Raw genomic sequence first — 15292 nt, 5'->3', positions numbered from 1 at the left:
ATGTTTAAACTACTGACTAGCATCATAGCTGACAGAATTCAAGACTATCTTGAAGAAAAAAACATCTTGCCAGATGAACAGAAAGGCAACAAACGGAAAAGCAGGGGCACAAAAGACCAGTTATTGATTGACAAAATGATTCTGGAGAACTGTAAAAGCCAAAAAGCTAATCTTCACATGACATGGATTGACTACAAAAAGGCCTTTGACTCACTCCCACACAGCTGGATCATCAAGTGCCTGGACACCATCAGGATTAGTAAAAACGTTGGCACCTTCATTGAAAACATGATGGAGCACTGGAAAACTGAACTGTTTGTTGGAAATGAAAGCTATGGACTTGTCAACATCAGGAGAGGAATTTTCCAGGGAGACTCATTGTCCCCTCTGCTTTTCATTATTGCCATGATCCCTCTGTCAACAATCTTACAAAAAACAAATCTCGGCTATCAAACATCTAAGAATTCTCACAAAATTTCACATCTGATATACATGGATGACCTGAAGCTGTATGGAAAAACGGAAACTGAAATCCAGTCTCTGACTAACACTGTCCGAATCTTTAGCACTGATATCAGCATGGAGTTTGGCTTGGACAAATGTTCGACAGTGGCATTGAAGAAGGGGAAAAATCATTGAAAGTGAGGGCATAAATATGCCTAATGGCCAAACAATAAAGTGTCACCAGCCAGAGGCCTATAAATATCTGGGCATACTACAGCTGGACAACATCAAGCATGAACATGTGAAGACTGTGGTCAGTAAAGAATACACACAAAGGGTCAGAAAAATTCTCAAAAGCAAGCTCAATGGAGGCAACACCATCAAGGCCATAAACACCTGTCATAAGATATACTGCTGGCATCATAAACTGGACACAGATGGAACTGGACAATTTGGACAGAAAAACAAGAAAACTCATGACCATTCATCATTCACTGCACCTTCGCAGTGATGTTGACTGGCTGTATCTGCCTAGAAGATCAGGGGGCAGAGGACTCTTACAAGTAAAACAAGCAGTCAAAGAAGAAGAACATGCCCTGGCAGAATATGTAAAGCAAAGTGAAGAACCTGCTTTGATTGAAGTCAAAAATCAGAAACTCCTCAAAGCACAGCAGACAAAAAACCAGTACAAGAAAGCCACACTACAAACTAGAGCTGACAGCTGGCACAACAAAACATTGCATGGAAAGTTCCTTGACAAAATTGAAGGAAAAGCTGATAAGGAGAAGACCTGGCTCTGGCTCACGAATGGGACCCTGAAGAAGGAGACAGAAGGCCTGATCCTTGCAGCCCAGGAGCAAGCCATCAGAACAAAGGCAATCAAGGCCAAGATCGAAAAATCAGCTGATGACCCAAAATGCAGACTGTGCAAGGAAACCGACGAAACCATTGATCATATCTTCAGCTGCTGTAAGAAAATCGCACAGACAGACTACAAACAGAGGCACAACTATGTGGCCCAAATGATTCATTGGAACTTATGCCTCAAGTACCACCTGCCAGCAGCAAAGAACTGGTGGGATCACAAACCTGCAAAAGTATTGGAAAATGAGCATGCAAAGATACTGTGGGACTTCCGAATCCAGACTGACAAAGTTCTGGAACACAACACACCAGACATCACAGTTGTGGAAAAGAAAAAGATTTGGATCATTGATGTCGCCATCCCAGGTGACAGTCGCATTGACGAAAAACAACAGGAAAAACTCAGCCGCTATCAGGACCTCAAGATTGAACTTCAAAGACTCTGGCAGAAACCAGTGCAGGTGGTCCCGGTGGTGATGGGCACACTGGGTGCCGTGCCAAAAGATCTCAGCCAGCATTTGGAAACAATAGACATTGACAAAATTACGATCTGCCAGCTGCAAAAGGCCACCCTGCTGGGATCTGCACGCATCATCCGAAAATACATCACACAGTCCTAGACACTTGGGAAGTGTTCGACTTGTGGTTTTGTGATACGAAATCCAGCATATCTATCTTGTTTGCTGTGTCATAATATAATAATAATAATAATAATAATAATAATAATAATAATAATAATAATAATAATAATAATAATAATCCTAGAAAATGCAGCAATTGAAAAAAATATTCCCCACCTTTCTTTCAGGGTCTTTAGAAATGATCAAAGGTCCAAATCATTTTAAAACTTCTCTTAGGATCCTTTCATGTGTTAGTTTGCTATAGTAAAAGGGCAATGTGAACACACCTTTCTTCTGCAGTTACAGAGATCAAAAGATTGGTGCATTGATTGGTTGCTTAATTGAGGAAACTACAACTGAACACACACATATCTTAGAATATGTGACATTGTGCTTTAGACATTAACATCTGCATAATGGACACATGTACAAATGTTTTCATGTATGTAAAGGCCCCTTCTTTGTGTAGTTACAATCCTGAGGTTCTGATTTTACCAAAAGGCCTAGGTATCATTCTTATTAAAGCGATACACTGTATTAGTGCAACTAATGAGCATATTTATCAGGGCTAGCATGCAGGTTTCCGCTCCTTCCTTACACATTCACTGAACATTTGAGGTGAGTGATATGAATCCTGCTACACTTGTATAAGAAATGAATTATGTGTCATCATGTAGAACTGGAGTAAAAGTAGCAATTTTTCAAAAGGGCAGCTGTCATTTTCTGTTCCTGTAGCATCATTAAGATTAATGGTTTTTATTAAAGCACATTTTTTTCTGGAGGACAACTTCAAATGCATAGAGTGCAACCGCCATACTCATTGTGAGACTAGAATAAGGGACAATTATATGAACGCTGGAAATTAATGAACATGCTGGGAGGAAATCATGGGGTTAATATTAGGATTTGAAGTAAACAACGTTTCAAGTTCTTTCTTACCGAGTTAATAGCATACTTCAAAAATCTGAAACCTCATACCTCCTGGGACCTGTTCCATGAATATCTTGATGAATCCTTCTTCACTAAATGAGCCAAGATACTGAACAATGTTCTTGTGTTTGAGGTGCTTATGTAGAGCTATTTCTTCATGTAGTGGCTGGGAATATCTGAAGGGAAGGGACCATTTAGAATTATTCAAGGAGCATTTGTATGCAGTACAATTCAATGCTTCAATGTAAACTACAATGGAAGTCCCAATAGCCCATGTTTTAAAGTAAAACAGCACAGAAAATTGCCCTGGCAATGTTTGTGAAAAGGAAATAAGTTCCTAACTATATAATAATGCAGAGCAAACAAGCTGATAAAAGTCCCAAAGGCTACATAAATCAACCACAAGAACAGAAAAATAAAACTCAAGCTTATATCTTTGGCTGGATAATCTAACATAAACAAAAAGTTTTTAAATAGAGGGGTTTATAAGAAATGTCAATGGTGAATGTTTGCCCTAAGTGCAGTAACTATTTTCCCTCTTCGCTGAGATATATTCATTTTCTAGGCACCAATTACTCACATTTTCTTTCTGCCTGCATGTTTTCTGTGCTTTCCTGGCACAGTTGAGACAAGAAGTTTGTTTTGGTGATACATTGCCAACCTGCTTTTGTAACCTTAAACTTTGGCTTATATGCATAGTTGTTCATTTATGTGAATGGTGAATTAGTCATTCCAGTGCTGTATTGCTTGTCTGAGCAGGCCATAGCATTAACTGGCATGTTTTTTTCTTGTAAAAGTCAGCTCTTGGAACTGACTGTATAATTCATAGTAAAAGGACTAAACTTTCTATACATTCATTACTCTTTACAATATCATATTCTGTGCTATTGATCATTTTTAGTATTAACCTGCTGAAAGTTATAAGACACATAACAAAGCAACCCAACTTCCAATACTGAATGGGTTATTTTAGTAAAATTAACATGAAGGATGCTACACCCTTCTCAGATACATCTCCCCAAGAACATGCAGTGCTTAGGGGTTTTTTTTAGGGATGGAAGAGAAACAGCTTGCCCCTGTTCTGTGCAACTTCCACTGATTACCAAGTGAAAGCTATGACAAAAGCGAGGAGTGGGGAAAATCTGTACTGGCTTTGATAAGGACTAGAAAATTAGGACTTAATGGTTGGCAGATTTTGGAAAATGTAGCTCCACATTCAAACAAAGAGTGGCCAATTTAAAGAGGCAGGCCAAGGACATCATTACAAAACATTAATTAATTAATTAATTAATTAACAAAAAAGTCTAAAATTGTTATGATTCACAGTATGAGATAAAGCTTTTTCTATCTGAAGTCTTTGAATTCCAAGCAGAAGTTTAAACCTTGAAGAACTAAAGTCAAATCTGGTTCCTTCTCATATTAAAAATGATAAACTAACATAGCCTTGATATGGCAGCCACCTACACCCACTTCAGTTTTCCTGCTCTGGAGATCATTAAGCCAAGTTCCCCTTTCTTTCTTGCTACAACTTCCTACAGTGTAGACCAGTGGTTCTCAACCTGTGGATCGCCAGGTGTTTAGGCCTACAACTCCCAGATATCCCAGTTTACCAGCTGTTAGGATTTCTGGGAGTTGGAAGCCAAAACTTCTGGGGAACCACAGGTTGAGAAACACTGGTGTAGATACAGAAGTATTTGTCAACATTTTCCATTATTGTACCTGCTGTCTCTTTCTGGGATTTCTTTAATGGCAATTCTGACTTGATTGCTTAGATCCCGGCCAGCATAAACGATGCCGTAAGTACCTTTTCCTAGAATGACTCGTTCACCATTTTCATCATATTCATAGTCATACTGCAACAGAAAGGACAGCAGGAGGAATACAGCAATGATTCCTGTATCTCTGATAAGATGTCATAAGAGATAAAAACAGGAGAAAACAACATCCTATCCCAATGAAATCACGTTCAACATGAAATAAATTCTTCATATTACAGACATTTTAGGAAAAAAAATATGTCAACCAAACAGTTTTACTTGTATTTATTTCTAGAATTATTTTAATGAACACACTGGGATTATGGAATGATTTGGAGCACTTCAAAGAAGATGAAGGGCCTGTTGCTTTGTGCCTGAACTTTAGGCATATATTTCCACATTAAAAAGGTGGGATTTTTTTTGACTTTTTATCCAAATGAACCAAGCCAGTTTGATAGATATATATCCTTTCAAAGAACAGTGTTTCAAGGAACCACTGAATCCTTTTTTACAATATACTTTAATGTAAATCCTCCTCTGATTTAAAAAGTTTTGGAGAGCTGAGTTCTCAGCAGTCTGAAAAATAACACAAATGCATGCCTTTCCTTACCTCCAAGGAATCCCCATCGCAATCACCTTCCTCCGTGTTCTTTCCTATTTCTTCTGTGATACTATTAACCAATTCAAAAAATCTGCCAACATTCATATAAAAGAAAAAAGTCACTTTACAACAAAACACAACCATGTCGTTATAACATTTGTTTTTGTTGCTTAAAACTATTTTCTTGGGCCAAATTTTTGTTTACATGGAGACTCTCCATGCAAATGAGATCCTAATTTTCCAGACTCCTTTCCTCACACATAGACTCTCTGGGTAATTAGAGGAGTTTCTTCTCTTCAGACCTGATAATTACCACATGGGAAAAGCAACAATGGATGATACTGAGGCCAGTATTCTCCTCTTTGCATATTGACTCTAGTAAAAACCAATTACTTGTTAGCCTAGTCTTTTCCAGAGCTTGTTCATGCATACAGTTTTCTTAAGCTGCTTTCTTAAATGTTTTACATTTTCTTAATTTTTTTAAAGAAAAAATGACTGCCTATCTAAAGCATGAGAATACAGAACATTATTATCTGTACCATCTCATTTTCTGCAGTGCATGAAATTTAACATGAAATTTCATGTGACCACATTTATATCACACACAGAGAGAATGAACAAAATTGACCAAAGATAAATAAAAAGCAACTGAGGCTAAATCAATATGTATGGATATTTTCATGGGAAAATATCCATACATATTGAAGAAGGTACCATTTCAAGAAAAGCTTTGAAAATGCCAAACAGTGACCAACTCATACTTTTTGCAGTGGTGCTCTGTACAAAAGTATATTTGAAAGTCATCTGAATTGTGCAGGACATACAGGAAACAGCATCGTTCTTCAAATTTTGAAATGCTGAAAGAGAAGCAAAATTAACATGGGTTACTCCTTTCAGTAGTGTATCCTGGAGGCAGTCTTTGTGTTTTCAAAAAGAATCTTTTGTGCTATTATTATAAGGAATGCCCCATCCATTATGTGAATCTGCCTGAGGAGAATCTACAGTTTTTACCACTGAAGATCAGCAGGAGAAGATTTCTTTGAAGGAGGAGTATAATAAGAACTGTATTTTATTATGCCCTTCCATGAGTACAGCACAGATTCAGATAAATATCACTATGTTAAACAGAAATGATGCCACACCCAGATAATAAACCCAACTGTTCCACAAAATGGTCTATTTCTAGAGACAAAGCATTCTCATTAACATTGTTGCACTCCAGCTCAGAAAACATTCTGCAGCCATTTCCTCTTTCAAGAGAGATTTTTTAATGAACAAATGGAAGTGTTCTAAGAAGGCAAAGTTGCCTGAAGAACTCTAATAAGAGCACTGGCAAATGCATTTGTACCTTCAGTGTGTTTTGTTTTCTAGTAATTAGTAGTCTAATTTACATAAATATAATGAATATAATCTCATCCTTCAGAGCCACACTTGTCTGCTTATCCTTTACGGAGATCATTCCTGTGAAGACAAAAACCTAAGAAGTCAGAAACCTCTATCTAAAAAAGCCAGCTGCTGAATTTGCTGACCGAAAGGTTGGTGGTTGGAATCCGGGGAGTGGGGTGAGCTCCTGCTGTTAGCCACAACTTCTGCCAACCTAGTAGTTTGAAAACATGCAAATGTGAGTAGATCAATAGGTACCGCGAGAAGGTAACATCGCTCCATGCAGTCATGCCGGCCACATGACCTTGGAGGTGTCTACGAACAACACCGGCTCTTTGGCTTAGAAATGGAGATGAACACCAACCCCCAGAGTCGGTCATAACCAGACTTAATGTCAGTGAAAAACCTTTATCACATACTACTATGCAAAGCCTGAAATGTTACTTTTGAATTACAAATCCTAGAAGTAGTAATGTTGACTGGAGAATTATGAGAGCTGTAATCCACAAAGTAACTTTTCCAAACTCTGATTGGTACTAAAACTCACAGAATCACCTTTCCAGCACTGCATGTTATAGTCTAAACATTTGTTTTTAAGCTCTAATGTTATAGCAGGAGCCATCAGGGGGCACTCCAGCACAGACTTCAAAGTTTTCTTTCCTTTGAGAAAGCAGAAGAGTAAGACAGCTCACAGACGACACTAAACTGCTGCTATTTGATTAATTTTATGAAATATACATTGGGAAAGCAACATACCAATGAGAAACAAACATTCCTCTGCTCTTTAATTATACAGATTGGTTATTTATTTTAAGTGTTTATTTCCCACAATGTGAAGCATAACATCTGACTAAAAGCAGTTGTTGACAATTTTCAAGAATTTTCAGGAAACTGCTATACAGATGAAAAGACATCTACTTAAAAAATATACACTGCCCCAAAACATGTGATTCAATAATAGATTAATCCAGTATTTTAATCAGTCATGATTTTGATACTTTGTACATCAACCTGTGGGTCCCCAAGTGTTTTGGCCTACAACTCTCAGAAATCCCAGCCAGTCTACCAGCTGTTACGATTTCTGGGAGTTGAAGGCCAAAACATCTGGGGACCCACAGGTTGAGAACCACTGTTGTACAAGAACTGGAAAAAATAATCTCTGTGCCTAAAAATAGTTGTTGACGATTTTTCAAGAAACTGGCATATGACTTACTGGAAGTCATCCATGTACCAATATACACTGTGCCATAACATGTGATTCAATTATACATTAATCCAATATATTAATCATTGATTTTTTAAAAATCCTTTATACCAGAATTGTTGTGAAAATGCTGGTTGAAATCTTCCTTCCTTCCGGAAGGGCTTAAGTGAAATTACAGATGTGATGTATCTCTCCCTGCCATCATAATATTCAAAAATATCAACAATATGGAGAATTACATGTTCCTCAGTCCTCTTCACTGAACTTTCCTATGCAGTCAGTTAATATTAATAGACCTTTTTTTTTTCTTCTCGGCAATTTGGAAGGCCCTCCCCTCACCAGCTGCAGTACAAACTCATTACTGTGGCCTATAATGAGCTGTTCTACGCATTTTCAATATTTGATAGTTTATCAGTAATACTTAAAACCATTCCCATGCTGGCAAACTCTAACTACTTCATTTATTTATTGAAATAGATACAGGGCACTTTTCTGAATCAAGGTGACCAAAAATACAGAATAGATGCAAGTATAAAAATAAAAAAATCCAATAATAGACTAGTACTATAATAACATTTAACCGTCCTCCCAAAATTAACATGCTATATTTCTAATGTCTGGTTAAAACCTATTCTGTTGGTCTGAATGCTGGTCAAAGTTTGGAATAATAGGTGTGGTTTTCCACCTGGCTGCAAGCCACTGCATGGTTCCCTCTCATCTGGAATTGTCCTGGGTATTTAGGTCCTATCTCCCCCTAAACTGGACCTGGCCCGATGCCAAAACCACCCGAAGGATTGGCTGAATGTAAAGCAAATTGGTGCAGAAAGTGTAGACCTGAGATCCTCTCAATACTAGAGCCAAAGGAAGGAAGGTGAGGATATACTACAAACATATTGCCAAACTGGAAGCCGCTCTGAGTCCCCGTCAGGGTGAGATAGAGCAGAGTAAAATGCATATGGCCAAAGTGCTAGGGGCGCAGGGGGGGGGGGGGAGTGTGAGACACAGTTTTCAGACAAGGAGCCTCCTTATCTAAATTTACCCAGGCAATTAAACATCAAAAAGCTGAACTTCAAAATACCTATTTTACTCAGAATGTATATCCCAGATATCCTCTTGTGTTTGTAAAGAAACATCCAGTTCTAAAGCAATACAATATGTTAGTCATGGGCAGTGCAAGCTCCTTTGAACAATCCTTTAAAGAAAATGACATCTCCACCAGTTCTCTGCATTAGTCATAGCACCCATTAATCATCACACAGAAAAAGCTTGATATACAGGCATGGCACACAAGAGGCAGGAAGAAGAGGTCAAATCTCTTTTGTGTTCTTAATCATGAAGCCCATTAAACTCAAGTAGGTTCTGGAAAAATCTGTTATCTTGTAGGGCCAGTATCTAATACCATAGGCAGTTTTTCTAGCCTGAAAAAGGTAACCATTCCCACTCATGACCTCATCAGATGGGAAAAATTGCCCATCCTACAACACATGGACTTCTGTTCAGGCTCTCATCACACAACACTGACGTACTTCTGGTAGGGCTCTGTGCCTCAAGTGAAGTGTGGTAAGAGCCATTTCGACAACACGGGAGGCTTTCCGTGTTGCGTAGGAAACAACAAGGGGAAATTGGGCACAACGCTTCCTGCCCCCTTTGGGATGGGATGAGGAGCAAGGCTGGCAATGTGGGGCACGGGGCAATAGGTTCTCCATGCTCCCCATGAGCCCCACTAGATTTGCCAAGATCCATGGCAAATCCTGGCCTCAGTGTGATGAGGTCCTTAGAAACGTTAATTTTACTTTTAAGTAAAATGTTGATTCTATTTGAATCAATAATTCTTTTGTGCTTTGGTTCCAATATAATATACTTTTCATCAAACGAGGACAGATTAAGTGACTTTTTATTTCAATATCATGTTCTTAAAGAAACCTACACGTAAGCAGTAAGTAAGAAATAACTGACTCCTTAGCTACATATTCATTAAAAGAAAACTTGTAATTTATACTGGCTTCTTTGCCACAGTTTTCGTGTACAATGCAGTGCAATAGAGAACAAGTGTGATGTGGTGAATGCAGTGATGTGTGATTAGACCTGGAAACGCAGTCTGGGGTCCTGATCAGCTCTGAAGCTCTTTTACTAACTGAACTAATTCACCCATTCTCATACTATTAAGTTACAACAAAGTTATCACAGAAATAAGATGGGATAGGCATTACATTTAACCACTGTCACCATGAATAATAGAATCATAGAGTTGGAAAAGATCTCGTAGGCCATCCAGTCCAACTCCCTGTCAAGAAGCAGGAAAATCAAATTCAAAGCACTCCCGACAGATGGTTATCCAACCTCTGTTTAAAAGCCTCCAAAGGAGCCTCCACCACACTGGGGCATGTTAGATGAATCAGAACAAATGTTAGATCAATCAGTACAAGTGACCTTACCTTACTCCTCTTATAGAGTCAGCACTGAAGTTCCATTCATGAATGCCTTTCTGTAACAAAGGAAATAAAGGAAAGTTGCACTTACTGCAGAAATACAAAATGATTTGGCTACTAGCTTTAAACAAAACTTCTTTCAGAGGTGTAGCAGTCACCTTCATAAAATTGCACAATGTGTGATTTTTTAAACAGATTAAACACAAATTATCCTATTTCATGGCAATCTCAAAACCTCCCTGTGTCCTTCCCCAAAACTTTATTTTGCCCGGTCTTTTTGTTAAACATTTTTCAGAATACTTTCCAGTTCATAAACTCTCTTTGCATCACACTAAAATCCCAGTTCATTTCAGGGCCAAGAACATCTGTTCTCCACTTAGTAACAGTATTTTTTAAAGTCAATAAGAAAACCGCTTCAGCAGCCAGTGGAGACAAAGTGTCAGGGCTAAAGAACTACTGAAAGCTGAAGTAATATCAATTCCATCTGTTCCATCTGTAGCCAAGACTCATTGCTAGAATCAAGCTTTCTCAACAATAAAAGAGCAATTCAGCATTGTTCAAAATCAGAAACTGTCAGCAAACCCAATATGAAATGAATATTCAGACTGCAATTCCAGCACTGAAAGATTCTAAATGGTGAGTCATGCAGAGATGCAATGTCAGAGTGACCCAAAAGACCACAATATTTCTGGGACTTCAGACCTATACTCAGGTATCTCTGTAGCCATGAACACACTTGAACAACTCACGACCTCAAAAACCTTGTTCTACAGCCATACATTGATAATAACAATTTACAGGACTGGAAAATATAGCTACAGTAAAGGATCAGACAAACTTCCTATGTTACATACTCAGTATAAATTATTTTTAAAAAATACAATTATGAAATTGTAAAATAAGCCATATATTCCATATTGCTTCTCCTGTGGGAACCTAGAGAGTATGATAGGATGATTTCTGAAACTTGTAATAAGCCACAAACAACTTTCAGACAGGCCTCACCATCAAATGCAGCAATAGTAACCACAGAAGATGCAAGGCCCAGTGAGGTTTAAGTTATATAGAGCCACTGTGGTAAATTGGACTGCCATTCACATTAGGGTCCACATTCCAACTGAGCCACAAAGCTCACTTTTTGGACCACTCTTTAAGGCCTCACCTACTTATAATGTGGTCTTGCAGATAAAATGGGAGAAGGAGACCCATGTACATTGCCTTTTGCTCACTGAAGGGAAGTTGGGATATAAAGACAGTAAATAAATCAATCTAATATGAAAAATTTGCTTCTTGCTCCTAGGAAAACAGTTCTACTCACCCTGTGCATATGTGCTTTCAAATAATCTATTAAGTTATGGAGACCCCATGAATTTCCCAGGGTTTTTTTAAGGCAAAGAATACTCAGTTCCTTCTCTGAATGATAGTGAACTTGCCATCCAAGTATTAACCAGGTCTGGCCTGGTTTAAGTTGCCAAGATCAGATGGGGTTTAGTGACTTTTGGGTGTTTAATGGCAATATTACAATTAGGAAGGTGGTTTCTTTCTATACAAGTTAACATTCAAGATGTACTCTATACTCTAAACATATGGCCATGCTTGCCATCCCTTTGGTGTTTGTGTGTGATTTATATACAACAGATGGGATGTTTGCCCAGATGATCAATGATCAAAGCTAAGTGTAGCAATGAAAGAATTCACTGCTCTTTGCTTCAGTTTTGACTGTTATTTTTACTAGCACCATACATGAAAACATTAAGTAGCTGTTACCTCATGCTTTCCATATATTGTTACAAAAATAACAAAAAGGAGAGTCAGCAAAGTAAGTTTTCCTATAAATTGCCACAAAAAGTAGCTGAGGCCAAAAACAACTCCTTAGAAAGCAGAAACAACACAATGAAAATAAAACAAAGAGGTTTCCTAGAAAAGTACAAAAATAGCAGCTGATTCCAGGAACTACAACATTCTGTAGTGAAAAAATACTAGAAAATAATACATTTTGACTGAAAAGGCACCTGAGAAAATATTCCCATTCTGACTTGCAAATTTCCCTCAATCCATTAAGTTCACATCTCCTCTTTTACGCTTTTGTTGTCTGCTTTTAATTTTTACTATCAGCTGCTAGGGCCCCATCTACAGTGACCATTTAAATGCAGTTCAAAGCTAGCTTCATACTGCGGCAGCCACACCACAAACTTCCACAAAAACTCAGGAAAGAAAGTCTTTGATGCGCATCAGTGCTCTGTGCCATCATCATCAGGGCTTCAAACTGGTTCCAGGTTTTTCTGTACACTCATCTGGACAGCAAAACCACTTTCTTTGATACCAGTTCAATTACGTTACATTGATAGTGTAAATGGAGCCTAGATCAAATAACCTCTTGGTAATACACTTCAGTTTGCTATCAATTGAATTAATTAGAAGCAGCAACCAATCCTGGTTCTCGGATAAGTACATCTGTATGATGCCTCTCTTTTAAAACATGGGAGGGGATATTTTTGGATTCCCTAGGAACCCTAACCATTGGATTCTGGGGATCACAGTACAAAATAACTTATCCAAACTCCAGTCCGTTTTAAAACTGCTGTTACTGACCCGTCTACTCTACATTTTAGATGCTTTTTTCAAAACAGAGATATTCTAAATATCCCAGTTTGTGAAGAACCTCTTACAAAACAGTTCCAAAGGGTAGCCAGATCTTCCAGAGTTCCCAGCCTCTTTATATTTCTAGAGCTCTTTATGCTACTCTTAGATTATCTGAGGTGAGAATGACCTCAGATGTCAACCACTTTGTATGTCAACCACTTTGAAGTTCTGGCTGTTATCATGTATATGATTTTTTTTTTTTGCATTTCCATATCAGGCCATTTGATCCACTGCTAACTAACAGCAGCCTAGCCATAGAGCACTAGTTTGAGAAGCAGATGCTCATTATATTTAGGATTAACCTACACTGTAGAATGAATGAATACCACTTTAATTGCTGTGGCTCAGTATTATGGAATCCTGGGAATTACAGTTTGGTGATGGAGCAGCACTCTTTTGGCAGGGAAAGTTTTAAATGTGCAGAGAGGCCAATCTCTCTACAGCACAACACTGTATTTGCTGGAATACAAAGAGATTAGATACTGATTAGATACTATACTGATGGAACTGTGCCGCAAAGTTGGTTGATTCTTTTGGGAAAATCCCCTTGCTCAATGGTAGATTATATGCTTTGAATGCAGAAGGTCCCAGATCCCTGGCATCTCCTCAGAGCTGGGAAAGGCCCCCATCTTAAAATGTAAACAGACAATGCTAATGAAGATGGACAAGCATTCTGAGTTGGCAATAGGTAGCAGCTTGCTATGATTACAAAGTTCCTGATCCCAGTCCTGAAAATGCATGTATGGACATGCTATGATTAATACTCCCTTTCTTCCCTATCATCCATTACTTCCTCCTCTCAGGGCTTCTTTGTTCTTTGCTCTCTCAAATATTAAAGGCTCTGAACTTTTTCCTATTCTCCAAACATCTCCAATTCCCCCAGGCCTCCAACATTCAAATCAGTTAGCTGCTTCTAGGGATAATTTAGTTACAGGATACAACTTGTACAAGAGATTACATCTATCTTTTGTTCTGAAACGCTAGGGTGGCAGCTTACCTTATCATCAGGCATAACGTGCCAGATAGAGACAGTCTTTTCTTCAGCCTCACTATTGATGGACAGGTATGAAGGCTGGTAAATTTTTGTAGGCTCTAATATTAAAACCTTTGAGCAGGAAAACAGAAAAAGGTACCATTAAATGTTCCTATAAAGGTACATTTCTTGTAAAGATATTATTAGACATTGACATTTTTTAATTTAGATCTTAGAAAATCTGGGACTATGGGCAAATCTTATAAAATACATATTTAGCTTTGTTTTAAATGATATTGTATTTTTTCAGCCAAATAATTTCCTTGAATGCCTCGTTTTTAGTTTTATAGAATCCTCTACTTTATTGTAATGCTTCTGTTCTTGGATTCCTGAAGGCAAACATGTCAGAAAATATTTGGGTGAAGAAGCAGCACTGTATAATCTCGTCATGGCCCAAATCTCATATTTTTGTGGTCTTTGCAGGACAAAAATCCAAGAATCCAAGATCCAAGACTATTATTAGTCTTGGATCTGGGAAGTGTCTCCCATATGCAGAAACACACTGCTAATGTTCTGGGCTATCTCCTCCAGCTCCAACATCTAAAATCCAACTCAATCATCAAGGAATCATTTATGGACCATCTTTAAGAGACTGGAAAGAAAGTAGGGGCACAAGAGCAATTCTTCTGTCAGCCTAATTGATTGTGTCTAAATCTATTATCTACTCTTGAGGATATTGGGTGAAGTTTCAATATTTCTGTATATATTGGCAACTTGGGGAAAAAAGGAGAAAGTGGAGCTTCCACTTCTAGGAAAGAAAGAAGCACATATATATGACATGTATAGAAATTGTGCTGATGCAGAAAAAAAAGAACTGACAGGAAATGTGGCAATAATACCACTCCCTGAAAGTCACATTATATGATATGAGGATTTGCCTAAATGCTATCAAGTTAAATGCAGAGGGTTGATCTAGCATTAAGCAAGTTACTGCAGTCCTGGAATGAGGAAAAGGAGGACAGAAGACAAGGAGTCAACAGAATTAGATTAATTAGAACAAGAATAAGGAGAAGGTGAATTAGGAGAAGGTGAAAAAGAATTAGTCAGAGGAGAAGAATTAGAACCATAACAAAATATTTGTTGCTAGAGTACTTAGATTTCTTTTGTTTGATTCTGTGAGAATCACATGGAAGTTATTCATGGGGAAGTAGGAGAGAAATGGGAAGAAAATAGTACTTTATCAAGGGAAATGAATACAAACCGACACCTATATAACAAAGCTGAAGAACTGAAAGTGAAGCAAATGAGATATTCAATTTCCATGAAAGAAAGAAGAAATTATAAGACATCAAGAGATCAGAGGCATGATAAAAATATTGAAATCTAAACTGCCACATGCCTTAAAAATTAGAGCACAACATTAGATGTCTAAGCAAAAGAGATA

At 37.9% G+C, this 15292-nt stretch overlaps 1 protein-coding gene across 3 annotated transcripts in view; it reads right to left on the bottom strand.

Moving 5' to 3' along the window:
• Positions 1–15292, bottom strand: part of map3k5 (mitogen-activated protein kinase kinase kinase 5) — a 137075-nt gene that overhangs the window by 26050 nt on the left and 95733 nt on the right. For all 3 annotated transcript variants that reach the window (XM_062968973.1, XM_062968974.1, XM_062968975.1), the window contains exons 11-16: positions 13873–13980; positions 10239–10288; positions 5978–6073; positions 5226–5307; positions 4578–4711; positions 2907–3034 (exon numbers count right to left, since the gene is read on the bottom strand). In XM_062968973.1, the coding sequence (XP_062825043.1) occupies positions 2907–3034; positions 4578–4711; positions 5226–5307; positions 5978–6073; positions 10239–10288; positions 13873–13980 (598 nt within the window). The remainder of the gene's footprint in view (positions 1–2906; positions 3035–4577; positions 4712–5225; positions 5308–5977; positions 6074–10238; positions 10289–13872; positions 13981–15292) is intronic.

This window comes from Anolis carolinensis, chromosome 1 (genome assembly GCF_035594765.1).
Source record: "Anolis carolinensis isolate JA03-04 chromosome 1, rAnoCar3.1.pri, whole genome shotgun sequence".
Classification (NCBI taxonomy): domain Eukaryota; kingdom Metazoa; phylum Chordata; class Lepidosauria; order Squamata; family Dactyloidae; genus Anolis; species Anolis carolinensis.
The sequence above is the reverse complement of the archived record's forward strand: the minus strand, read 5'-3'. Positions and strand labels throughout refer to the sequence as shown.